Genomic DNA, 25,302 nt, shown 5'->3' on the forward strand with positions numbered 1-25,302 from the left:
GTGGGCTACGAGAACCACAGCCTCGTGGCCAGCGCTCAGGGACAATGTTGGGAGGGGGAGGCAGGTCAGCGTCCACTCTTGCCTCCGGGAGGCCCCCGGATGCTTCCCGGGGAAGAGGACAGTGCTGGCGCGTGGGCTATCTGCTCTGGAGACGGGACTGCAGGCCATCTGTTCCTTAAAGCGGAGGAGCTGGGCCTCATTCCTCTCGGAGGGGCCCACGTCCTTAGCGGGGTCTGGTCCTGCAGGGTCGCGGTTCACCGTCCGTGGGGCTGAATTACACGGCACTGCAGTGAAGCTGAGGGGAATCGCGCTGCAGAAGCGTCCAGGGGGCGGCCAGGGGCAGCCGCAGCCAGTGACTGCGGGCTGGGGGTTTCCCACGACGGAAGTGTCCTGCAGTCGGACATCCAGAGGCAAGAGGCCGCAGGCCTGTGCTCCCTCCGCAGGCTCGAGGGGAGGGTCCTTCCTCCCTCTGCCTCTGTCTTCAGTGGCGTCCCCCAGCCCAAGTCTCTGCTTGTTCTTTCCTGCTACAAGGGACACTGTCCATTTGATTCTCAACTAGAGTGTATCTGTGAAGACACTATTTGCAAAAAAAGTCACATCCTGAGGTTCTGGGTGGACATGACCCTTTTGGGGACCTCACCGTTCAGGCCAGTACAGGCATTCAACAGCAAACAGCACAGCCAAAAGTGGCAAGAAGGCAGGAGGAGTCCTCCTGGTACGTGTGGCTCAGTTGTCCCAGCCGTCCAGAGCCCCTGTTAGCACCTCTGACACCCACTGCAAGCTGGGAGTGGGGTCCTGGCTTCCTTCTACCGATGGAGGCCTGAGTGAGTGGCCAAGGTCACACAGCTGGCCGGAGCTGGGACAGGAACGCGGTCAGCTTGATGACCTGGGGGCTTCACAGCCTGGCTGGGCTGGATTGGAGGAACCCTCCACGCTGGAGGGCCCTGAGATCCTTCCGCTCCGAGGAACCTAATTAACCAAGAGAAGGCAAAGGTGTTGACTCGCCTTGATGTTCACATGGCTTCACTTCCACATAGCATAAGTTCTGGAATGTGGCTACTCTCCTGGAATCACTTGGAAAGGTGAGGTCAAAAAGAACAACGATTCATTATTTACAGAAATGAGTCTGTTCTGGGGAAATGAGGCAGGAAGACCCAATGAGGCCAGACTTCCCCTGCTGTCTATGCGGATTTTACACTGCCTAGAGTTGTCGCCCAGATGCTGGGATGCCTGGGACTGTCACCCGCACGCCGGGATGTTTGAGTCACCTAGTTCCTGGGATGCCTGGAACTGTCACCTGGTTGCTAAGATGTCTGGGGCAGTCATCCAATTGCTAGGATGTCTGGGACTGCCACCCAGTCGCTAGGATGCCTGGGGTAGTCACCTGGATGCTGGGATGTCTGGGACTGTCACCTGGTTGCTGGGATGTCTGGGACTGTCACCTGGGATGTCTGGGGTTGTCACCTGGAGGCTGGGATGTCTGGGGTTGTCATCTGGTTGCTGGGATGTCTGGGACTGTCATCTGGGATGTCTGGGGTTGTCACCTGGATGCTGGGATGTCTGGGAATGTCATCTGGTTGCTGGGATGTCTGGGGTTGTCACCTGGAGGCTGGGATGTCTGGGGTTGTCACCTGGTTAGTGGGATGTCTGTGGCTGTCACCTGAGATGTCTGGGGCTGTCACCCGGATGCCTGCTCCTCCTGTCACTGGCTAAGAGCCCCAGAGTGGCTCTGGGAAATCTGCCCAAGGAGTGGAGAGGGGTCAGGGATTGGGAAGCACATTTTCTTCTTGTCCCTAGCATGGCTCTGCAAAATCTGTCCAATCTTGAAGTCCCAAGGCTGGAGAAGGTCCTGTCCGGAAGTGCCCAGCGTCCTGGACCGTGTCCCGAAGAAATCCGCACACGGATCCGGTCCTTCGTCCCGCGCGCTGCCGAGAACCCGGGTGTGAGCTCCGCCGGGCGGGGAGGGCAGGGCAGGGCGCGCCCCTCGCCCCCGGCTCTCCCGGCTGTGAACCAGTGAGCCCGAGCGCGGGTCACCGACACCCGCACGCGGGACCTGAGGGCAGGGCGGGGGCACGGGGGCTGCGCGGGGCAGCGGTCTCCGCACGCACGGCCGCCGCGGGAGGGGCCCGGGAGCAGCCCGCAGCCCGCAGCCCCGCACCGGCCGCGGGCACCTGCGCCGCCCCGGCTCCCCGCTCGCGGACCGGAGGCTCACAGTGGCTCCCCGGGGGCGCGGCTCGCCCCGGTCAGATTGGGCGGGCGCCGGCCCTCTCTCCGCTCACGACCTTCTCGCGAGCCCCCGGGGCGGGACGGATGACCCCGAGCTTCCGCGGAGGCGCCCGGCGCTCAGAGAGGCCAAGCGACTCGGCCAAGGTCACACAGCCTCGCGGACGGGGCGCCGAGGCCCCGCTCCAGCAGCTGCGCGGGGACCCTCGCCGGCTCCCGACGGTGACGCCCGGGAGTCGCCCGGGAAGGCGGGACGCCCGGCTTTCGCCTCAAACAATGCTCGGCGCAAATCTGCGGGAACAAAAGCGAGCGGGAATCCGGCCCGGGTTTTCCGGCGCGCCCGCCCCTCCGGCCGCCGAGGGGCGGGCCGGGGCGGCTCCGGCGTGATCGACAGCCCCGAGGAGGCGTGGCCGCGGCGGGGGCGCCTGGGATTGGGGACCCGGGACAATCACGGGCCGAGAGGGGGCCGGCCGAGCCAATCAGCGGGGGGGGCGGGTCCGGCCGGCGCGGCTGTCGCGAGAGGCGGCCACCCCGCCCACTTGCGCCTCGTCCGGGCGCCCGTCAGCAGCGAAGGCGGCCGCGCTGGGTCCGGATCCGTCCGCGGCGCGGGGAGAGGCCGGAGCGTGAGGCCGCGCGAGTGCCGGCGCAGATCCCTCCGCCGCCGCCGCCACCGCAGCCGCAGCCGCCGCCGCCGCGCCCGCCGGTCCCTGCGCGCTCCGCGCCCGCCCGCCGCTCCCGACGCGCCCGCCCGCCGCCCGCGGCCTCCGACCCGGCAACGGCCGGCCGGCCCAGGCGCGGCGGCGGCGGCGGCGGCGGCGGAGGACGAGGAGGAGGAGCAGCGGCCGCCGCGGGCGGAGGAGGAGGCGGAGGCGGAGGCGGAGGCATGGCCCGGGCGGCTCCGGCGGGGGGCGGCCCGCAGTGACAGACCCTGCGGCGCGGGGGGAGATGGGGGCGGCCGCCTCCCGGGCGACGACGACGACGACGACGAGGAGCGGCCGCCGCCGCCGCCGCGCACCGGCCGCCGCTGGGGACGGGCGCGGGCCAGGAGCCCGCCCGTGAGCGGGGGGCCCGCGGCCGCTCGCCGCCCCCGGCCGCCCCGGCCGCCCCGGGCCCCCCCGGCGCCCCGCGCGCGCCCGCCCGCCGGCCTCTGGCGGGGGTCCCGCCCGCGCCGCGCGCCCCCGGCTCCGGCCCCGGCGCGGCCCGCGGCGCCCGCCCGCCCTCGCCCGGCCCCGGCCCGCGCGCCCCCGGCCCCGGCGCGCCCCGGCCGCCCGCGCCCCCCGCCCGCGCCCGCCCGCGCCCCCGGCCCCGGCCGGCAGCGGCGGCCCCCGGCCCCGGGGCGCGGCGCGGCGCGGGCGGCAGCATGGTGGAGAAGCGCTGCCCGCTGCAGAGGGACGGCGTGTACCGCTGGTTCTCGGAGCTGCCGTCGCCGCAGCGCGTGGAGTTCCTGTGCGGCCTGCTGGACCTGTGCATCCCGCTCGAGCTGCGCTTCCTCGGCTCGTGCCTCGAGGACCTGGCCCGCAAGGACTACCACTCGCTGCGCGACTCGGAGATCAAGGCCAACAACCCGGCCGACCTGGGCAGCCTCACCAACCTGACGGACGAGGTGGTGCGCAGCAAGCTGCTGGTGTCGCTGGCGCTGCTGGGCTCGGAGCAGCGCGAGGCGGCGGGCGTGCTGTACCGCACGCTCACGCACATCGACTCCATCATCCACAACTACGGGCTGCAGCTCAACGAGGGCCGCACGGGCGATGAGTTCCTGCTGCTCTTCACCATGGCCTCCAACCACCCGGCCTTCAGCTTCCACCAGAAGCAGGTGCTGCGCCAGGAGCTCACGCAGATCCAGAGCAGCCTCAGCGGCGGCGGCGGCAGCGGCGGGGGCCACGGCGGCAAGGGCGCGCTGCCCACCTGCCCGGCCTGCCACAAGGTGCGCGACCTCCGCCCCCGCGTCCGCGTCCGCGCCCCGGGGCCCCTCGTGGGCGGTCGCACCTGTCCGGGGCGCCTGGGCCTTGGGGAGGCCTGCGCGGTCGGAGTGCGCTGCCCCTTTGTGCTTCTCCTTCTTGTGTACTGTGGCCGCAGGCGCGGTGAGGCCTTTGTCCCCTTCCTGGGGCCCTTGGGCGACCGATCGGTCACGCTTGGTGTCGCCGCGGTTCTCCAGGCCTGGTGTTTCTTAGCGGGAAGGGAGGGCGCCGTGGGGAAGGGGGCCTTAGCGGAGGGCGCGGGCGCCGTGCGGGGCCCTCCCGGCCTGCGTGTCCTTTCCCCTGGTGGGCCGGGTGCCGCCGCGGGGCAGGCTGCCCGACCCGCACAGAAACACGTCCGCAGCCTTGGGCGCGTGCGGCCGCCAGAGTCCCGGGTGCTGGTCTCCTAAGGAATGTTGGGTTAAGGGCTCCGTCTCCAAACTAAACAGGAAGGGCCTTGTGGTCACCCGCTTGGAAATGTGAACTTTTGTCTACATGTTTTGAAACTATGTAAACACCAAGCGTTTGGGGCTCAAACTCCTTTTTCACAGCCCCTTGGGACCTAGTGCCGAAATGGGGCTCCGAGAGAACGGGTTTCTCTTTGACCCGGTGTGGCCTGTGTTCGGATGCCACTGGGACTCTGGGGGACACACCGCAGTCAGGACCCGTCGGGCTGTGTGCCTTTCTCCGTGTCAGGGCCGTTCAGGGCCGTTCTCGTGGAACCCTCGGTTCCTGTCTGTTTGCGGCTGCTGGTGGTCAGGCTGTCTCAGGCTGGGCTGTGGCTCTGCTCCGGTGTTTTCTTCAGAGATGTGGTCGTGCCGTCCGCATCAGGTTAACCCGTGTCTTGTCTTTCTCCGGTGATGGGGAGCTCCGGGCCGGTGGCTCTTCTGTTCTGTGTTGTTTTCAGCGTGTGTTTAAACGCCGGTGTGCACCTCCCGTTGGGCCCTGGTCGAAGGACGGTGTCCAGCCACGACCAAGGAGCAGCAGCGTGCTGGCAGGCGGCGTCAGTGCCGTGTCCCTGGGTGGGCTCTCGGGCCCCGATGGTCAGCTGCACGAGCTGCCGGCCTCCTGTTGGGACGCCGGCCACTGAGGTCTGGGTTTCCCTGTGCCTGTTCGGCTCTTGAAGGCGATCCTTTGTGTCTACACATTCACCCCTTGCTGAAGGGGAAGATGGCGATGATTATCTTGGTGGGGCGGCAGCTAACGTTAGAATGAAAACGTGCTTTGTAAAGGAGCCTTTCCGTCAAGTGAGAAATCCCTCTGATGACCCCAAGGGCCAGGCTCTCTCTCACCCCTGCCCACGCACTTGGAACTGGCCAGCTGTGTGACCTTGGCCAGAGTCCCGCCTCCGCTTGGTGTTTCCCTGTGGAGTCGATGGCAGGTTCCCTGCCCCCGGGCCTGTTGGAGGGCGACTCGCCGTCACGCGTGACGTCCCCAGCCAGATGTGCAGGGACTGCTCCCTCCTCTGCCAGGTCCAGCCCCTCGGGGTTTGTGGAGGAGTGCTGACTTAGGCGAGGCCCGTCGTTACAGACTGAAATATTTATGTCTCAGAAGGTTCCTGTTTTCTAAATTGATTTTTGAATAGTCACTTGGAGCTGACCGTGTTTTCTCTTCATCCCTGGGAAACTGGAGAATTCTGCCTGACCCTTAATGACAGCGTTACGGTGAGTAATCTGAGGGCTGTTGCTTCCCTGGTTCAGAGCAACCGCGGTGTCTAGTTTTCCCCACGTCCCCTCTGTCAGTCTCGTCCGTGTGACTTTTACTCTGGAGCCTGGCGACCCTCTGCTGCTCCTGCCGGCAGTTCCTCTGCTGAAATCTAACGTCCAAGCGGCTTCCCTTCTCGGTGTCCGGGGTCTCACCTGTGCGGTCCCCCGGAAGAGCAGCCCCGTTGGAGCCCTGCTCGCATCTGCTCTGGGAGCTGCTGTCCTTCTGTCTTGAACTCTGAGCTTAGAGCCCTCGTGTTTGTCCTTTAGGGATAAAGACACGGGTTCGATTTTTTTCTTCACTTTGTTTAAAGCCATAGTTCTCATAACCATGTTTTCTGAGATAGTCACGATTTGTAATCACGTCTCCCAACCCTCACTGTATTATTTGATTATTTTTCCTGCTTGGCGGACGAGCAGAAGGCGCTTAGGGGAGTGAATGAGTTAAAATAGACGTTTTCACGTTCAGAGAGGAAAGCAGTCGACGCAGCCGGGCTGATGGTGTAGCCGGCGGGAGGGTGGCTGTCCTCGCGGGCTCACGGGCACCGGGTGCCTTAGGTACACTGTTCCTCGGGGTTCAGTGTGAGCGTGCCATAAAGGTTGCCTGGGACTCTCCCTCCCTTCCTAGTTAAGTAGAAAGCCATACTTTGGGGAAAAGTTTAACTTTACCCTTTGCAGTCTTTTCTTTGTGTAAATGATCATGGATTAGAAGTACATGCTTGTGTTTTTTTAATTTTTGAGATTTAATTTTTAAAAATCATAAAATTCACCCTTTCAAAGTGTACATTTAAGTAGTTTTTAACATACTGACACAGTTGTGTGACCACAGCAACCGTGTCCTTCCAGAACATTCTCATCACCCCCCCCCCCCCCCCCCCCCCCCCGTACCTATCGACAGTCCCTCCCATTCCCTTTCCCCAGCCCCCGACAGCCAGTCGTCTGCGCGTGCATTTGCTTGTCCCGGACATTTCGTGGCAGCGGAGTCAGCCAGTGGGTGCCCTCCCGTGTCGGTGGCGCTCGCTCAGCGTCGTGTTCTCCCGGTTGACTCCTGGGGTAGCGCGCGTCACTGCTTCTCCACCTTTTCAGGGTTGAGTACTGCTCACGGCGTGGGTAGACCCGTTTGGTTTACCCACTCATCCGTGGATGGACACTGGGCTTGTTGCACGAGCTCATTTGTGCCCCCCCCCCGCCCGCCGCTGCCGCGGTTAATAGGCGCTTGTTCTCGTCCCTTGCCCCGCGCACGGAAGGAGTCGTCTTTGAGCGTTGTGCACACGTGGCCGTCTGAGGGACCTCCTGGCGGTGATGCGAGCCTGCCTGGGGTGCGGGCGCCCTGCACACCGTGGCTGCGGGTGGCGGGGCATGTGCTGCTCTGACAGTCGAGGCCCGGCGTGGTCTGCAGTCCATGTTGTGGTCTAGAGCTGGGTGGCTGCGCCCGCTGTCGCCGGGCAGGATGGCGGGAGGCTGCCCCAGCCTGCTGTTTCAGGATCCTCAGGACAAGGATCACAGCCGAACACCTGCTCCAGGATCTTGCCAGGGTGTGGAGCCTCTCTGAAGGGCTGTGGTGGGAGCGCCGTGGCGGACCCCTTTGTGGGGGGGTGTTCTCTGGTGCCCACCCCGGGCGCTCTGGGGTAAGCGGGGTGGGAGCGGGCGCGCACGTCCCGGGAGCCGGCTGCTAAGCAGGGCTGGCCCAGGGCGCTCTGTTGCACCGCTTGCTGCCGGCGGACAGAGATCTTGGGTTCAGAGGTGGAGGCGTGGTAGTTCCTGCGGGTTGCCATGTGAGGTCTGCATGCCCCTTCCGGTGCTGCCGCTGACAGTGACGCAGCCCTCCCCGGGCAGGACTTTGTGTCCTGCGGCTGGTGTCCGGCTGGTGTCCTGGAGGAGCTGGGACCTCAGAGCACAGTGGGGGGCCCCCAGCTCCAGCCCTTGCACTCTGGCTGTGGAGGAGGGCGCGGGCCTGCGCTCACTGCTGTCTGGCTGCCTTTGCTTCCTTAGTTAGCTTTGCTAATGGTGCTCCAGGAGATAATGTCCTCCCGCGTTCTGGATTCTTCCTTTTGGGCCAGCCTTTATAGGCTCCCGGACTGCCCTCTTTTTTTTTTTTTAAAGATTTTATTTATTTATTTGACAGAGAGAGATCATAAGTAGGCAGAGAAGCAGGCAGAGAGAGTGAGAGGGAAGCAGGCTCCCTGCCGAGCAGAGAACCCGATGTGGGACTTGATCCCAGGACCCTGAGATCATGACCTGAGCCGAAGGCAGTGGTTTAAACCACTGAGCCACCCAGGTGCCCCCCGGACTGCCCTCTTTTGATGGTGCACACATGATGGGATCGCTGAGACGCGCTGGCGTGCACCGTTGCTTGGTGCAGAGGCCTCCCGTGGTGGAGATGGCGTTCCTCACGCTCCTCAGCATATGTGCTGGGAACTGGTGCCCGCCAGGGGGGGAGCCCCCCCCCCCCCGGCGACATCAGGACCCCCATGTGCGCTGGTGCACCGGGGCTGTGTCGGACTCTGCTGAGGCTCGAGCTCCCGCTGCTGTTCTGGAGCGCCGCGGTGGAAGCTGTGCTTCATCTGTCCGCCTCTGCCGAGTGCCATGGTGATGCCCCTTAACGTGGTTAGAACGCGGTTACAGACCCACGCCCCGGGTACAGACCTACGTCTGCGCTTGCCGAGTTCCTGAGGCGCTGGACCTTTACCCGGTATTGGGCTTGGGTTTGCACACTTCCCCCTTCATCCTGCACACTTCCTTTACCTTCTCTTTGCACCGAGGACATTTGGGATTGATACATATTTTCCCCCAAATCAACAGAGGCATCTTAGGGCCTCAGCAGCAAGCTAGCAGAGGGGACATTTTTGGTCAGTTGGTGGCTGCCGACAGCCCTGCTCGTAAGAAACAATTTCTGTTACGTTTAGGGAAAAATAGTTTCTATATAAGTGTGCTCTTTTTTTCCCCCCTGCCTTGGATGGATTACATTTCAGAAAAAAGATCCTTTGGAAGTTTCTTTCTTTTTTTCTTACTTGTTTATTTTTGAGAAACCACCATTTAGGACACCAGTTCTCTCGTGAGTTTGGGACGCGTTGCCACCAGCTCTCAGCGAGCGCACAGGTCACTTGGGATTCTGTTTCTGGACTCTGGCCCACCCTGTGCCCTGCAGGGATCCGTGTCCGCCAGGTGGCTCGCCCCCGCTCCTTGTAGAGGTGCTCCCCGTCGCCGTGCAAAGCCGTAATCAAGAGCCTCATGAAATAGGTTAATTCTTTCTCTTCTCTTTTGTTAGTACAGCCAGAGTTTGTTCCGTCACTCTTGCACTGAATGGATGGGCGTAAAATCGGTTCATTCTTGAAGTCTGTGTCGCTCTGAGTTACGAGGCCTGGGGTTCTTGAGACTGAAGACCAAGACTGACGCCTTTCCCGAGCAGTTCCGGGGTGTAAGGAGGTGGGCCTGCACTCGCCGTGGGCCCCAGGGACTGGCGCAGACTTGGGGTCATATCCCAGCAGCAGCGAGGAGCGCTCTGGGCCTTGGGGACGCTTCTCACTGAGCCTTGCCTCTGAGTGGGGTTTGAGATTTTAGGTGAGTGTTTCTCAGGTCCATAGGAAAGTCACGAGCCCCTGGAAGGTCTCATGTGTGCCCTTACCCTTCCTTCCTTTTTCTCCTGGTTCTGAGACAGAGCCTTCTTTTGGTCACAGGCGATTCCCTCCGTCTCTGTTTTGGTCACATCTTTCTGTTTTCCTCAGGGGTGTTGCTAGCTCAGGTGTCTGAACTTCGCCGTTTCCTGCCCTCCCTGCTTCCCCCACCTCAGTCTTTGACCTCTGTTTTTCCACTTGGCACATAAATACGGTGACGGTTCCTCCCTTTAGCGTTTTCTGCCTCTGTTAGCCGCTCCTCTGTCCCGTCGTCACCAAGTCCTGCCCCAGCCAACCTCACTCCTACTTGCCAGGGGTGGTCCAGTTTTCACAATCTGGTGTCTGTCCTTATGACATTTTAATGCACAACTGTGGTTCTTCTAAGACATTCTGTGCGCGTATTTAAATAATACAGGATCTTCTGACGGGAGCCCTTGTGCAAGCTGCCCCCGCCCCCCGAAACGGTGCGCTGCAGCCCGCGCCCCTTCAGCCTATGCCTCGGCCTCCTGGAACCTGGCTTTTGCCCCCAACTTCTTTGACAAAGTCTGTTTTTAGTAAAGGGAACTCCGTGATCTCTTTAAATTAAAAAAAAAAATTAGATGACGTAATCAGAGGTAAAAATTGATAAGATACAAAAGAATATTAAGTGAAACATCTCCCTTTCCCCAGACACTGGAGAAGGGCACGTGGGACGTTTCAAGGTGTCGGCAACGTTCCGTTCCTTCACCTGGCTGTTGATCCCTGTTACTTTACATTTTAAAAGACAAGATTTCCTACCCTTACCCCAGTCTGCCCCTGTCTTTGTTCCCTCTAGAACCTTCCAGAGAAACTTGCTTTGTCTTTACAGAGCGGTAGTTGGCGTCTTCCTCCTGACACAGGTGTGTGCCCTGCTTTCTTCTCCCGACAGCTCGCTGGACGTGCAGTCCGCGGCAGGCCGTGGACCGTCTTTATTCTGGTTTCTGGCCAGCTGTCGAGTGAGTCCCTACCGGTGGACATGTGGTTCCCGTGTTACTCTTTCCAACAACTCAGTCATTTGCAGATGATGTACGTGACACCTGTATGGTAGGGTGTATGGCCTTCTCGAAGCCTGGAAGTGGGGTTGATCGTGGACCGAAGGGGGGGAGCCTCTGTAATGATTCTGGACGCTGCGGCCCTGCCTCTGGCGCCCCCACAGCAGTGTGTGTGAGTGCCTGTCGGCACGCCTCGAGCGGTTTGGGGTGTGTGAGCTCCCCGCGTCCCCGTCCCCGCCGGCGGCTGCCCCTGGCTGCGGGGGTGCCTCTCGGGGGCTGCAGTTGGCTTCGCGGGCCCCGAAGAGCGAGGTGGGACATTTCAAGCGAGCTTTGTATTTTTGGCAAGCTCGCCATAGCCTTTGCCCACTGCGTTTGAGGGGTTGCTCTTTCCTTCATTGTCAGGAGCTCCTGAAGTTTCAGGGGAATTGTCCTCTGGTCGTCCGTAGAAGCGGCGAGAACTTGTTTTCCTGCCTGTCGACGTTACCGTGCGGTTCCTTTTATCGGTCTCGCGCGGCTTCTGGGCTGCGCGTGGTAATTAGAAACGTGGCCCAGCTCGGGCCTGCGGTGTGCGCGGTGGTCGGGCGCGCCGGATGCACGGGGCGTGGTGGAAGCGTCGCCGTGGCGGCGTCTGGCACAGACCTCCGTGGCTTCTCATCTTCGGTTCCGCAGACCCGTCTGGAATTTATCTGGTGGAAGGTACAGCGCGAGTTTGACGTTTTCCGAATGAAAGCCCCGTTGCCCCAGCGCCGCTTGCTGGATAACCGGCCTTTTCCCTCTCGCAGTCGAGGCGACTGGACGGCCTCCCAGTTGCCTGGTCCACGGCGCGCTGGTCAGTCCTTACCTCTCCTCGCTTCCATGGGCTCCCACGCAGTGCAGTGCCCAGGGGAGGTGCTCTTTTCTGCGTGTAAGCTCGTGTGGGCATGGAGGTGCCTCCCCCACACACTGGCTGTCAGACTGGTGAGGCCTGAGTGCCCGTGCGGAGCCCGCCCCGTCCATGCCCAGCACTGCTGGAGTTGCTCCGGCTTCTCTGAGGCTTCTCAGTGTCTCTCGGCTCTCCTGCCCTTCGCGTGACGGTGTTCTCACTGACCAACCTCAGATCTGCGTGCCCAGCCACACCTGAGCTCCAGCTGGAGGGGCCAGGTGACTCCGGGTGTCCAGAGGCAGGCTCCCCTGTCCGTCTGCTTGACTGCTCTCCCCGTGCCCCAGCCGGAAGCCCATGCCTCTCCTCCACTTGCCTGCTCTCCTGGTCCCCCAGTTAGGCCCTCAGCAACTCCGCGGGCTTCTTTTCTGTTGACGCCACCACAGCCCGAGTCAGCGTTTCCCTGTCTGTCTGTCTGTCCCCTCTCTCCGTGTCTTTCTCCCCATCGCACTTGACACAATGGTCCCGTATATGGCACACTTCTGTGGAGGCGGACTTAGCTTATGGGCCATTTGCCAGAGAGCCAGGGCGTAGATTAAAATAGTTTTCAGGGAACAAGCACAACCCTAGCCTCACGTAACTTCATTCCTTCCCCTGAGTCAGGAACGCGTGCTGGCAGGCGAGTGAGTGATCACCTCCTTTTAGAATTCAGCTGATGTCATTGTTTGAAGTCCACGAGAAATAACTTGTAGCTGTTCTGTTGGGTCTTTTAATGAAGTGATCTGGAAACTTTAGTACCTTAACTCTTAGAAATAACAGTGACGTGTCCAACTTCTCATCTTGACCAAGACCCCTGGTCTGGCCTAGTCTGTTATGACAACCTGTCCCCGGGTCTGGGTCCTGTCTGCTATGACAGCCCATCCCACAGTGTGGTCTCCATCTGCTCTGACACCCTGTCCCCTGGCCTGGGTCCTGTCTGCTATGACAGCCTGACCCCCTGGCCTGGGTCTAGTCTCCAACGACAGACCATCGCCCCTGGTCTGGGTTTAGTTTATTATGGAAATCTGTTCTCCCTAGCCTGCATCTAGTCTCCTGTGACAACCCATCCCCCCTGGCCCTGCTCTTAGCCTATCGCAGCAGGTCCCATGGTGTCCCTGGAATGGTCTTGGTCTCCAGCGTGCAGGTCTCGGTGGTGTGTCCGCCTCCTGGTCCATACTTACCTCTGTCCGTGCCTGAGTCCCCTTGTGTTTGCTGCGGTCCCTCCCTCCGAGCGTTGCAGGCTCTGTTCTCTCAGACAGGACACCCGGTACCTGGGTCCCCCGGTTCTTGGCTCAGACTTACAAGCCTTCTGCGGCCTTCTTCTGTCCTAGACCTTGTTGTACTCCACTGAAGGTGGGTTTCATTAAATTTCTGTCACCAGATTTGACTTACTGGGGGGCAGAGACGGTCTCTTTCAGTCCAGAGTCTCGCGGCCCTGGCCACCCAGCAGGAGCTGCTCTGAGCATCTGCGGAAGCCGAGTGGGCGGGAGGCTGGGCGTTTATGAAAGGCCACTCTAGGGGAAATGTTTTTTTCCTTCGTGCTTTTGTTCCCTGTGGTCCTGCCAGTAACACCTGTTAGCAAATGACACTCTTCTTAATGGCGTTTGTGGGTGTTTCTCTTAGCCTGACATAGCGTGGACTCTGGTGCGTCTTTAATATCCGTATTCTGCTTTGTAATTTTTCAGAAGTTGGTGTGCAGACGCTTCCTGGGGGAGCCGCGCTCTGGGTGCCGTAGTTCCCATGGTGGTGCCCACGACAGGGAAGTGCCGGGCCTGGGCTCTGGGTGCTGGAGAGGCGCGGGCTGACCGGTGTGCGGTGGGTGGGCTCCGCCACCTGCGCCGCTGCGCTCCCTCTCCTGCTTCCGGAAGAGTCGCTCGTGCTGAGCCCTGGGGTCCGAGTTTGCCCCAGAAGGTGACAAGCCCAGCAGATGGTCCTCGTGCTGGCCGAAGTGTCGTGTGGCCGCCGTCAGCAGGGACAGCATTGTGGTTAGGAGGGAGCGCTACGGAGTCATGTCCTGACCGTCTGGGACTGGGGTAGAAGCTTCAGTAGCATGGCTAGGAGGAAATCGCGTGCTCAGGTTCTGCGTCACGGCGAGCCTCATTGAAGCGTGCGCGTAGGAACGCCTTCTGCCAAGGCAGCCTAGACCAGAAGAAATTACCTGGTGGGAGGAGCAGCATTGACTTACGGGGAAGCAGGTCCCTCCTCCCCTCTCTTTTGGGCATTTCGACAAAATACGAAATCTCGGTGCCACCAGCCTAAACCCGATCTGGTCACTAAAACCCCGGGGGTCCTTGAGAGAACCAGGCCAGGAGCTGCGGGGTGACGCGGCGAGAGTGCTGCACCTGGACGTCTCGTCCTGCGCCTGCTGGCCCCGGGGCTCCGGGTCTCGGCTCCCGCGGCTCCCGCGGCTCCCGGCGGCTCCGCGGTCCTGAGCAGAGCCCTGGCTGTGTGGCGCCGCTCTCTTTTCTGAGGCTGAGGCAGGAGGGCGGGAGCCGTGGCGACCTCACGATCACAGGAGTTGTCCTTCCAGAACGACCAGGAGCAGAGGCCGCAGGGGCGGTCGGAGGGGACCTTCCCGCGCGCTCCTCGGTCTTGGTCGCGTGCAGCCACCACAGTGCCGGTGCCGGGACGTTCGGTGGAAGCAGTTTGCCGCCGGTGACGTTAGAAGTGGCTGTTCTTACCCCGTGAAGCCACAAGCGTACTTAACGATGTTTCCACGTCTTCGTGCAAAGTGAAGGGCAGAGCGAAGGTGCTGACGCGAGAAGGCGTCTGGGGCCCTGGTGGCCCGCGAGCCCCCATGTGTGGTGTGAGCCCCCGTGGTACGTGGGACCGCCACCGTTTTGTCGCCGGCCAGAGAGCCCGATGGCCCCCCCATCCCCACAACCGTGTTTTCCTCGGGCGGTTGCTTGTGTGTTTGTGCGTGTCGCGTGCTCGCTCCTCCCTGAAGTCGAGTCCGCAGTCCCGCTCCGGCTTTTGGCTCCTGCGCGCCGCGAGGCCCCGCGGTGGGGCAGGGCGGGTCATGGCGCAGGTGTCAGCCCCCCATGGCGCACGGGGGGGGGGGGGGGGGGGGGGGGGGGCGAGCGCCGCCATTGTCGGGCAGTGACATGTGCACCAGGACCGTCCACCTCCTCTGGCCTTCATGCGGGGGTCGTCGCAGCAGTTACTTGTACGCGCGACACCCCAGGGGAACTGAAGCGCGTTCTGCTTTGCGAGTGTGGATTCAGAGATGCAGAGAACGGGTGCGCGGCCGGCTCGGTCGGGGAAGCGTCTGCTTCCGCTCAGGTCATGGTCCGGGTCCCCGGGTCGAGTCCCGCCTCGGGCTCTCTCTAAACAAGGAGTCTGCTGCTCCCTCTGCTGCTGCCCCCGCTTCTGCTCTGTCAGGTACAGAGATAAACTATTTTTTACAGATTGAGAAAATCCAGTCTTGTATTCGTCCACGGTTGCTCTTAGCCGGTTCCGTTCCTCACCAAAGAGCTGTGGGTGGCTCTGGCCCTTCCGGCCGGGAAGCTGTCGTTCAGCTTTTTCAGGGAGCCTGAGTCTGTGGCTTAGAAATTCCCGTTGTCTTCTCCCGGCCGGGAACGTCTGCTTCTTCCTGTGCTGTGATGGGCACTTTCCCCGCCCGTGCGAGCCTCTGTTGATGGGCTTTCTCCGGCCCTGAAGGGGGGAGGCCGAGCTCTCCGGTGGCCGCCGTCCACGTGCCTGTCCCCAGCGTGTGCCGGCCTGGCTACAAGGCGCCCGAGCGCTGTTGGCTTGAATCTGTCTTGCTTGGTGTTCTCTGAACTTATTGGATCTGTAAGTTTATGTCTTTTACTAAATTTGGGAAATTTTCACTCATGATTTCTCCATAGTTGTTCCTGGCTCAGTGTCTCCTTCCTTTTGCGACTCCCCCTGTGGGGATGTTAGGGCTTCTTCTGATACTATTCCACAGGTCCCAGAAGCTTTTTTCCCTTCCCCAGTTTTTCTCTCTCTCTCTCTCCTTGTTTTTTGGATTGGATGCTTTCAGTTGATCTGTCTTTAAATTCTACAAGTCTCCTGTTAATTCTAGACTGCTGTTAAGCTCATCCAATAGATTTTTTTTAGTTCATAACGTTTTTTCTCATTTTAGAATTTCTGTTTAAATTTTTTTTTGTGATTTAAGGCTTTATTTATTTATTTATTTATTTAGAGCAGTTCTAAGTTCGCAGATGAATTGACCGTCATGATCCGCTGAAGTCTGTGGTGTCTGTCAAGGTTCCCTCTCGCCGTGGTTCTGGGTGCGGACAAACGTCCCCCACCGTGGTGCCTCGTAGAGTATTTTCACTGTCCTTACAGTCCTCCAGGCTCTCCGCCTGCTTACCCCCGTCCCCCCCGATGTTTCTCCGTCTCCGTCGTTCTGCCTTTTCCGGAGTCGTCCGGTGAGGTCACGCGGGTGCAGACTGTCAGGTGTGCGTTTCATTGTCCTCAGTGCCTCTGCACGACTCGACAGCTCCTTGCTGCTGCTGCGTGACGTTCCTGCGCGTGGGGGGACACACACGTCCGGTGTTCATTTATGCGTCCTGGCTGCGGGCATCTTTTTTTTTTTTTAACACTTTTTTTTTTTTTTAAGATTTTATTTATTTATTTGGCAGACAGAGATCACAAGTAGGCAGAGAGGCAGGCAGAGAGAGAGGAGGAAGCAGGCTTCCCGCCAAGCAGGGAGCCCGATGCAGGGCTGGATCCCAGGACCCTGAGATCATGACCTGAGCCGAAGGCAGCGGCTTAATCCACTGAGCCACCCAGGCACCCCGGCTGCGGGCATCTTGATCGCTTCTTGAATTCTCACATTTTGAGTTTCCCTTTCTCTCCTGAAGTGTTGGTTTGGTTCTTAGATCCCAAATGTTTTCTTTTCTTCTGCTGAGCTCCGTTTCTCCTGCCGCGTCATGCTGCTCCCTCTCGTCCCGGCGTCTGCCTGCCTGGTGCCCGGCCTGTTGCTCCTTGTGCGGGTCACGTTGTTTCCTTACGTGTCTGGGAGTTGGGGATTGCTTCTTGGAGTTTGTGAAGGAGACACCGTAGAAACCCTGGGGTGTGTTTGGTCCCGTTTGCTTTAGCAGGCAGTGAATTTGGTCAGACTCCGACCCCGGAACTGCCTGCCTCTGCCGACAGCCGCCACAGCCTCTGGTGCGAGCCTGCCTTGTTGGTCCTGCCCCGCGTGTGCCTGTTTCCAGGGCTCACGCACAGGTGTGGGCAGAATTGGTATGCAGAATTACACATGTTCCCTTTCTTTTCTTTTTTCTTTTTTTCAAGATTTTTATTTGAGAGAGAGCAAGAGCGCTCGCGTACAGGTAGGCGAAAGGGCAGGGGTAGAGGGAGAAGCAGACTCCCCCTGAGCAGGGAGTCTGATCTGGGACGCGATCCCAGGACCCCAGGATCAGGACCTGAGCCCAAGGTGGCCGCTGCATGACGGAGCCCCCAGGCGCGTTCCCCTCCTGAGGCGTCAGGGGCTCCTCCCTCACTCTGCCGCCGGTCTCGGTTTCCAGAATTCTGACCTCGGGCTCCTGGGATCAGCAGGACCGTGGAGCTGGAGCCGCGCTTCAGCCGCTGCTTTTCCCGGCGCGTCTGCAGCGCCTGAAACCCACCCAGTGCGTCTCTGGTTCCAGGTGTCGAGCTTCCTCTGGCTTCCGCCTGCTTTGGGTCACGTTCAGCTTCTACGTGGTCCGTAGCGTCTGGTCACCTGGAGGAGGCTGGTCCGAGTACTCGGCCCTTCTGTAGACCCCGTGCTTCCGGTCCCCGCGTGTCGCGGTAGCTCGGGGCCGCGTGCTGCAGGAGGGATGAACTCTCTGTAAGCAAGTGTAGCCGGGAAGGAGGGTCTTACGCGGACTGTGACGTTCGTCCTTACAAAGGATGAGGCTCTGTGTGGAAGAGAAACGCGCTGGCCTGGTGGCTCGAGATCAGAGGGTCGCTGGAGGATGTGAGGGGGCGGTTGTCGGCTCTCCCGGTCCGGAGAGGGAGGCGCTGAGGACCTGGGAGTGAGCTGGCGGGAGGGGTGTGGCGGGTGGCGTGGGCTGTGGTCCCCGGCTGTCGCAGGCCTCCTGTGCTGACATACCGGTTCCCGGGCGGGTGTGGGGTTTTATATCTGCTGGAGGAGGTCAGTCTTTTCTGTCGGGTCCCGCTGAGCCCTTCCTGGCCTGACCTTTCCCTGCGTGGCTAACCGTGGACGCCTCCTCTCCGACTCCCGCTCGCGACTCACTGCGTGGCTTCTGTGGCTTCTGTGGAAATAAAATCCAGGGCGTGTGTTACTGACGCTCTCTGGACCTTTCGTACTTCTTGCTCGCATCCACATGCTTCCTGGTCATTTCAGGCTCGTTTCAGTGCTTGTCCTTTTCCGTCCTGGACGTCCGGACGCTGTACCCGCTGTACTGCCACGGCCAGCGTCTCCTGGGTCCCGGAGAAACCGTCATCCGGCACTCCGAGCCCTTTGTCTCCGCAGTTGTGTGTCACGTGGGGACCCAGAGTGGTCCTCACGGCACTTACCTCTCGGTGTCAGCCACGCGGCCAGTTTCTCAAAGAAAGCCCCAACACTGACACTCCTGTCGACCGAAACGCACGTCACAGCAGCACCGGGCACGCTGCCCTCAGCGTCGGGTCTGGATGGTAGAAGCGACCTGTGGCCGGTGCCTCCCGCTGCCCTTCGGAGGTGGCGTGTGCGGAACCGGGCCCCGCTTTAGTGGCTCCGTGTGGTGGGGGAGGGGCCGCGGCCTGGGCACCCGAGGCTCGAGCTGGTGTTCACGTCTTCCACAGCAGGCCGGTCGCACGATTGCAGTGTTTCTGGAAGGGACTGTCTTCCTGAATGCTCTGTTCTGTATTCACACGCGGTGTTGCCCTCGAGATTGTTAAGACTGGGTTGTTCCCGGACGGCCATGCCTTTTAAGTGTCTGTCACTTGTCGCTCCTTCTTCCTTCCTCTAGTAACCATTGGTTTCTTTGACTGCCCTGCCTTCACCTTAAATCCGCTGCCTCTTCTCTGGAGAACACGCCGCGCCTGTTGGCACACCGTGTTTGGAGTGACCGAGATGCTGCTCGTGCGGCTGTCCGGGGGGAAGGGCCTTCCTGCGACACCTGCTGCCCAGCTGGGCGTCTGGCCTGGGTCCGGGGGCTGTTTGTGGAGCACCTGCTCCGGCACAGGCTCCGCAAGAGCCGCTTCCTGGGCGCTGGCTGCTCTAACCCTGCTCAAGCCGAGGAGGCGCGTTGGGGCGCTGCTTTAACCCCTTTCGTAGGTTTGCGTCAGTTCAAATCTCGTCTTTAGCCAACCAGGCCCTTGACTTTGCACCCAGGCTGAGTCTGCCCTGCAGGGTCTCTGGGCCGGGGGTTCTGGGCACTTGCAGAACCGTTTGGACCTGGCCCCTCCTCTCACCGCACAGGCTCTAGTTTAACTGGTCTGGGGGGTGCCCTGCGGTCTGCATCGGGAAGAGCTTCTCCGGTGGGCGGGTGGAGGGCCGGGAGCTCCGGGAGAGGCCGCCCTGCTCTGAAGGCTGCTGGCGGAAGGACGTGGTTTCACAGTCCCTTTGCGGGGCTCGTGTAGCCAAGTGCTTGGTGCCTTTGCCGAGGTTTTGAGCAGTAATCGTTTCCTCTTTTAACGGTACAGCTCCAGGGTAAGAAAGTTTAGAAGGAGTGTTTTTACGCGGAGAATGGTTTCTGGTTAGCACTGGCTTGCACTTGGGCTAAGTCAGCACATAGCTTTCACTACCAAACTATCTGTTTTCCTTTTCTGGTTTTTAGAGACGCATAATTACTATTTTAGTAAGATGCTTACAAATCACTTTTCTTTTTGATCTCATGTATTTTTTCCCACTGAGTTAAAAGTATTTAACAGATACTCTTTCTTGTATGGAGGTGGGTTGCTTGGAAAACAACTGAAAATAAATGAGTCCATTTGTCGAACTCTGGGGCTCAACACTCTGGAGCCCGTGTCTGAGCCTGAGGGCCTGGGCCCACTGCCCCTCAACGTTTACAAGCTGCAGGCAGGGAGGCCTTCCGCCTCAGGGCTCCACACTCTCCACCCCTGTGCCCCAAAGGCCGTTCCTCAGCCTGGCCGGCTCCTTCTCTGGTTCAGCCTTCAGCCGAGCGGCCCCTGCGCCCACGGAGTCTGTGCCCTGCCCCTTGGAGTTGCCGTACTTGTCGCCCTGTCTGCCCCCAGAGCCGGTCCCCTGGCAGCATCTGCCCCACCTGCCTGGGCCGCTGAGCCCCTCAGAGTGAGCCATTTGGTTCTAGAAGCTGCTTCTGTTTTCCTGTGTTGTGTTCTTTTCTCATAGGAAGTTACTTACACTGAGACTTAGTAGTCTCTAACTTGTGTTTCCGTTCTAATAGTAACTATTCCTTGCAGAAGCAGAAAATAGAAAAATACTTTTTAGGAAAGCACCCAAAGATGATAAATGCTGTTAGTATTGTGGTGTATTTTTTTCTGTCTTCAGTGCCCGTGTGCACACTCCGGTGACACCTGCCTCGTTCCCAGGATCCGAGTGTGAGCATTCCCGGGAGCCTTTTGTTTTGTAAAATTATCTTTTAAAGGATGCATAGTGTTTAGTCATATGGATATAAGTTTACTTATGTGTTTAGATATTAATCTTACTGGGTATTTCTGTCATTTGTAGATATATATATTTTGTTCTTTTTTAAAGATTTTATTTATGTATTTGACAGAGAGATCACAGCAGAGAGAGAGGGGGGAAGCAGGTTCCCTGCTGAGCAGAGAGCCCGATGTGGGGCTCGATCCCAGGACCCCGGGATCATGACCTGAGCCGAAGGCGGAGGCTTTAACCCACTGAACCACCCAGGCGCCCCTATTTCGCTCTTTTAAAACTAAAATGAACCTCCTTGTGTACAGACGTATGACTGTATCACTGATTGCGTTCTTAGGGTAGATCGTTCCCAGATGGTTTAGTAGATCCAGCGCTCCTGGACTGGCGTAATAAACCTTATTTGTGTGAAGAGTTGCCCAGTTTTGTCCCTGCTGGTTGGGGCTGAGGTTGCTCCCCTTGTAACAGTAGGAACATCGACTCTTACAAATGTTTTGTCAAACTGTACTTTAAATGATACCAGATCGTTCTAGCTGCTGTGTGCTGGCTCTAGGATCGGGGATCGCTGGTCGTGGTGCAGTCCGTGTTGCGGCGGCCTCTCTGTGGAGAGAAGGCAGCCCCCAGCTTCTGGTAAAGGGCCACGGGGAGTGGTGGCCATGGCCACAGACCTTTGACTTGCTCTGTGCTCAGGGAGAGTCAGCCTCCCGGGAGCAGGTCTCTGCCAGGACATCAGAAGTGTGCGTCTCTTCTAGGTGTCCCCACGGAGCCGGTGTCCGCCGGGGCGCTCGTGCTTGTCCCGCCGCGTGCCAGCCAGACTGGCGGCCGTGGGGACACAAGCAGCCAGCGGTAGCGTCGGAACGTTGACTGTTTGGTGAGCACACCCCTTTCAGTGCCTTTTCTATGTGAGGTACGCGTCGTCACCCCACTTTGTGCTGCGGAGACTGGACCGGAGCCGCGTGGATCCCGGCCACCTGTCACAGCCAGCAGGGACTGCTGGAACCGGCACTGCGGCCTCTGTAGGCGGGCCCTGCTCTCCCTGGGTTTGACCCGCACCAACCACCCGTGAAGCTTGGTCCCTGCGGGGCTGCGCCCTGCTGGTCCGGTGACCTTGGGGAAACTCCTGGTGGGCGTTGTGGCTCCTCCTGAGCAATCCTGAGGATTCCGGGGGTTGAGTGGCTTGGCGTGGTTACGAGCAGCTTGTACGCATGACGGGAATGGTGCACGGTGTGCTCATACCCTGTTGCTCCCATCGTTGTAGCCTCTGTGGTCTCTCCCGCGCGCTCACGCCCTGGGCATTCCGTGCGCGCCCGCGCTGTGAGCTGCGCTGCCGTCTTCACCGCCCTGGCGGGCACTGCCTGGCTCGCCGTGCCGTCGGCTGCCCCGTTCGCAGCGCGGCGCACCGCCGTCGTCTGTCTTCCGGCCCTCGGGAAGACAGCATCATCATCGCCACCGTGTGCATCGCTGCAGGGGAGACCCTCAGAGATGTGCTGTCGAGTGGGTTTGGGCGTGTCTGAGGGTAGACTTCGGAACGGCTGACTTCCTGGGGGGGCGACCATCGTCTTTTGTAGGCGTTCCCCAAGGATTGTCTGCGGGGCACTTGCCGTGGAGAGCCAGGCCCATGCGAGTAAGTACCCGGGGCTCTCCCGCCGCCCGCCGCAGCGCCTCCCGTCTCTTACCGGATTACTGAAGGCTCGTGGCCCCGGCGGCACGGCTGGGAGGCCGAGTTTGGGATTTTCAGCAGAGTCACTCTCGCTCTGCCAGGTTTTTCATGAAAAGTCCCGGCGCTACTCAGATGTTGAACATTTGCACGCTTGCTGCCTGCTTCGCCCTCTGCCTGCCTCTGTCCCATCCGATGACTTTGAATCATCTTTAATGAAATCAATTTTTAAAACTGAAACCTTTCCGGTAACAGTTGTGGTCCTGGTCCCTGAGTCTTTAAGTGAGTTTTCAGCGCAAAGCCTCAGGCATCCTGTGTTGCTTTGGTCTCTCTGGCCAGAGCCCAGCACTGAGGAAGCCTTTGAGGAAAGCACCTCTTTGAGGGAGCGCACGGACAGGCAGGAGCCCCGCCGCTGGCCCCTCTTGCGTCTCCAGGCTGACGTGGTACGCTTTGGTGTCTCCGTCCCTTACCCGTGGAAGCAGCCTCGGAGCTCATCTGCGCGGCGCTGGGGTTCGGTTGTGCGTTCCGCCCGGGGAGGGGTTGTTGGGCCTTCGCACGTTCTGACCACAGTGAGCTGCTTCACCTTGAAGGCCTTGCAGCGCCAGCAGCGCCTGAGGAGTGCAGTCTCCGGCCCACCTGACCTTCTCAGTCTGCTCCTGCACGTCAGAAACTGCGGAAGCGTCGTGCACACAGCGGTGCCAGTGAGAGGGCTGGCGCTCAGAGCTGCAACACGGGCTCCTGGCGTCCCAGGGCTGGCATTCAGGCCCGTTCCTGCCTGCTCACCGTGCAGCGGCTGGTGGGCCACGTCACTGTCCCGGAGCGTGTGCCTCATGCCCAGGAGCGCGCTCTGGGGTCCGAGTGCACTCACGCCCCTGGCCCGGTCCGTCCTGTGTTGGCGTGGGCCGAGTGTCCTGTGTCGCTGAGAACGCCCACATTCTGCTTTGGAGTACAGGTGCCGTTTTGTCTGGTTCGTCCTGATCTTGCTGGAACGTGGGGAAATGGTCCGCTTTTGCAGACACCCAGAGGCGCTGGTGTCGTGCCAGGCACTGTTCCAGATGCAGAGGGCACAGCAGCAAATGAAACAGACAGAAGCCCTCACTTCTTCGAGGTTGACAGGTCTCACTGAGAAGGTCACACAAGTGTGGACGTGACATCCGTGAGGGGCCGTGCAGAGACATACGGGTCTGGGGCCGCTGCAGCAGATCCTGGCTGCCAGCCCCACCCTGGCCGTAGTGCATTCCGTGGAGGGGAGAAGGGAGAGGTGATGGGTCCCCTGTGGGTCGTGGCAGAAGCCGTCTGGCGGCGGGATGCTGATCAGCCGGTCCTGGGGGCCCAGGGAGTGTCCATCGGGCGAGAAAGCCAGGTGCTCACAGGACAGAGGGCCTGGGACTGATGGGAGTGGCTGAGTTGGGCTGGGCGTTGGAGAGCATCTTTTCGTTGGCCCTTTCGGCCAGAGCAAGAGGCGACATTTGGAACTGATTAAGCCTTTATTCTCGTGTCCATCAGGCTCATGACTGGAGCTCTGCTTGTGAGCGTGAGTCAGAGAGCATCTGAGTTGAACTGTGGAGGTCACATGGGGCAAATTAACTTAACCAAAAATAACCCCAAACACAGCATTTCTGGGAAATGCAGGGAAGAGCGCTTTCAGTGTAAACAGAGGAGCAAAGTCGGGATCCGGGCTGGGTTGGAAAGAGTGAGCATCGGGAAAACTCGGAAGAGACGCACAGCGGGGCGAACATGTGCTCCTGTCCCGCTGGTCATAGTGGAGTTCTCTTTCGCGGGTTTGTGTCGTCGGCGCGGCCTGGGCTTCCGTACTGTGGCTCCTAGGCTTTCCCCTTCTCCTGTGGGCCGGGGCGCGTGGACCTGCACCCTTCCCTTCCCCGTCAGCGCACGGAAGGATGCGCTTCCCGCCCGCGCCGCTGCCTCCTGGTCCTCATAGGAGTGACCAGACCACGGGCCTCCGGTGCTTCGCACCCTGGCTGAGGCGTCCAGTGCACGAGACAAGAACGCCGCCGCCGCCGCTGTCCCGCCCCGCTCTGGAAGTGCCGATGGGTGGGGGTGGGGGACCCGTGTTCGTGCTGGGCCTCGGGGGTCCCGCACGCATCAGGGTTGAGAACCACCCGTCCGGTGCAGCTGTCTGTGCCTCCCAGGCTGTGCTTGCGGCTGGCGTCCTGGCTGGGCTCCCTCCTCTCCCCGTCCCTGCTTCTACCGCCCCAGAGGCTGGCTTTCTGTTTGTGCCTGTTTGGGACACTTTGGGCGGGTGTCAGCGTTCGCCTGTGTTTGTGCGGGACCGGTTTGTCACTGGCGGGGCCGGCACTTCATGGCTGGTCGTCTGGACAGCTCAGCCTCGCTGTCCTGCGGGCGAGGACTCAGCCGTGCTTCCCAGGGCAGCCCAGGGAGCTGGAGGCTCGTGTGGCCAGGCCAGACCCACTGGCCTCCGCTGTGCTCATGTTCCTCGCAGGAGTTAGAATGTTAACCTCCTGGGCTGTTTCCCAAATAATAGCTCCTGTTTGAAACTAGGAATTGCTCTTTGAGTAATTACTTGGAACTGTTACTTCTGTTGCCTTATTGCATAGGAAAGAAGTTCATTTCTGCAATACTCAGACCTTTGGATGAAACCTTGCCAAAGCTGAGAGAAATAATCTAATTTAGTTAAATGACAAATAAAAAGTAATTTAAAATTTTGACTGTCCTGATAATATCTTGGTAATGTTATCTGAAAAATTGACTTTTTAGAGGAGCCATGGATGGTTAGGATTTATTTCCTTGGGCCATGTGACCTTCCAAACTTAACTAGACTGTGCTGGGCGGCTTTTCTTGCGTGGGTAGGACCTGTCGGTCCTGTGCTGTGTGCCTGCGGGGAGGCCTTCCTGCCATGGCTCGGACGCGCTGGGTGGCTGGGAGGAGGGGGCTCGCCGCGTACCCGCAGGGTGCCGGCTGTCGCTGTGCTGCGGGCTGGCCGCCTGTCCGGCCCCTCCTGCTGGCTCTCTGCCTCTGCTGTCGTGGCCCCCCGTGCCCGCACTGGGCTCCCAGGCTCCGAAGGGCCGTCCCGTGCCTTCCAGGGAGCGAACCAACTGATGAAAACCAGCGGCCCGCGAGGCGGGGGTCCCCCGCAGCCACATCAGGACGGAGACCAGCAGTCACGCTCCCTTCCCGCCGACCTTGCCCCTCCCAGTGTGTAGCACAGCGGGTCTCACCCTCTCAGACTCACACCTCTCGTGATGACTCACACCTCTCGCGATGAACTTTAATCTCAACGTTCCTTTGAAATTTTTCACAGATTAAATTGCGACTGTGAGGAAGTCAAAGCATTGGTCACTTTCATTCTTCTCCGTCTTACAAGTGCTAGATAAAGTTTGGCTGTAAACTTTCTAGCTACTGATCCTTGTTAAGAAGGAAAAATGGAAGTTCTTGCCCCCGCCCCAGGCACCCGGGGGTCTCCTCTCTCCTCCGAGGTCAGTGCGGTTCACCGCTTGCCGTCTCCTTCCACCGTGTGCTCGCCCCGAGACACGCTGGGCACGGGCGGAGAGCGGGGGTCGGGGGCAGCCTGCCTGAACTTGGCGGGGTGCTGCAGAGCGAGCGCCCGGGCACCTGCCGGCCTTCATGGCCGGAGCTCTGTGCACCCGTTTCGGGGGCTTTCTGCCTTCCACTCTCGCAGAAGCTGCTGCTGTGAGCTCCCCCGCCCCATACTTGTCTCACGTGTAGGAACTTT

General features: G+C 60.2%; 1 protein-coding gene across 2 annotated transcripts in view; it reads left to right on the forward strand.

Annotated features, from left to right (window-relative positions):
- Nucleotides 1–3,518: 3,518 nt before the first annotated feature.
- The window catches only part of ZCCHC14 (zinc finger CCHC-type containing 14), a 53,756-nt gene continuing 31,972 nt past the window's right edge, over nt 3,519–25,302 (forward strand). For both annotated transcript variants that reach the window (XM_045987746.1, XM_045987747.1), the window contains exon 1: nt 3,519–4,147. In XM_045987746.1, coding sequence (XP_045843702.1) covers nt 3,584–4,147 — 564 coding nt within the window. In that variant the 5' untranslated portion in view covers nt 3,519–3,583. The remainder of the gene's footprint in view (nt 4,148–25,302) is intronic.

The sequence above is a fragment of the Meles meles genome, chromosome 19, assembly GCF_922984935.1.
Source record: "Meles meles chromosome 19, mMelMel3.1 paternal haplotype, whole genome shotgun sequence".
Classification (NCBI taxonomy): Eukaryota; Metazoa; Chordata; class Mammalia; order Carnivora; family Mustelidae; genus Meles; species Meles meles.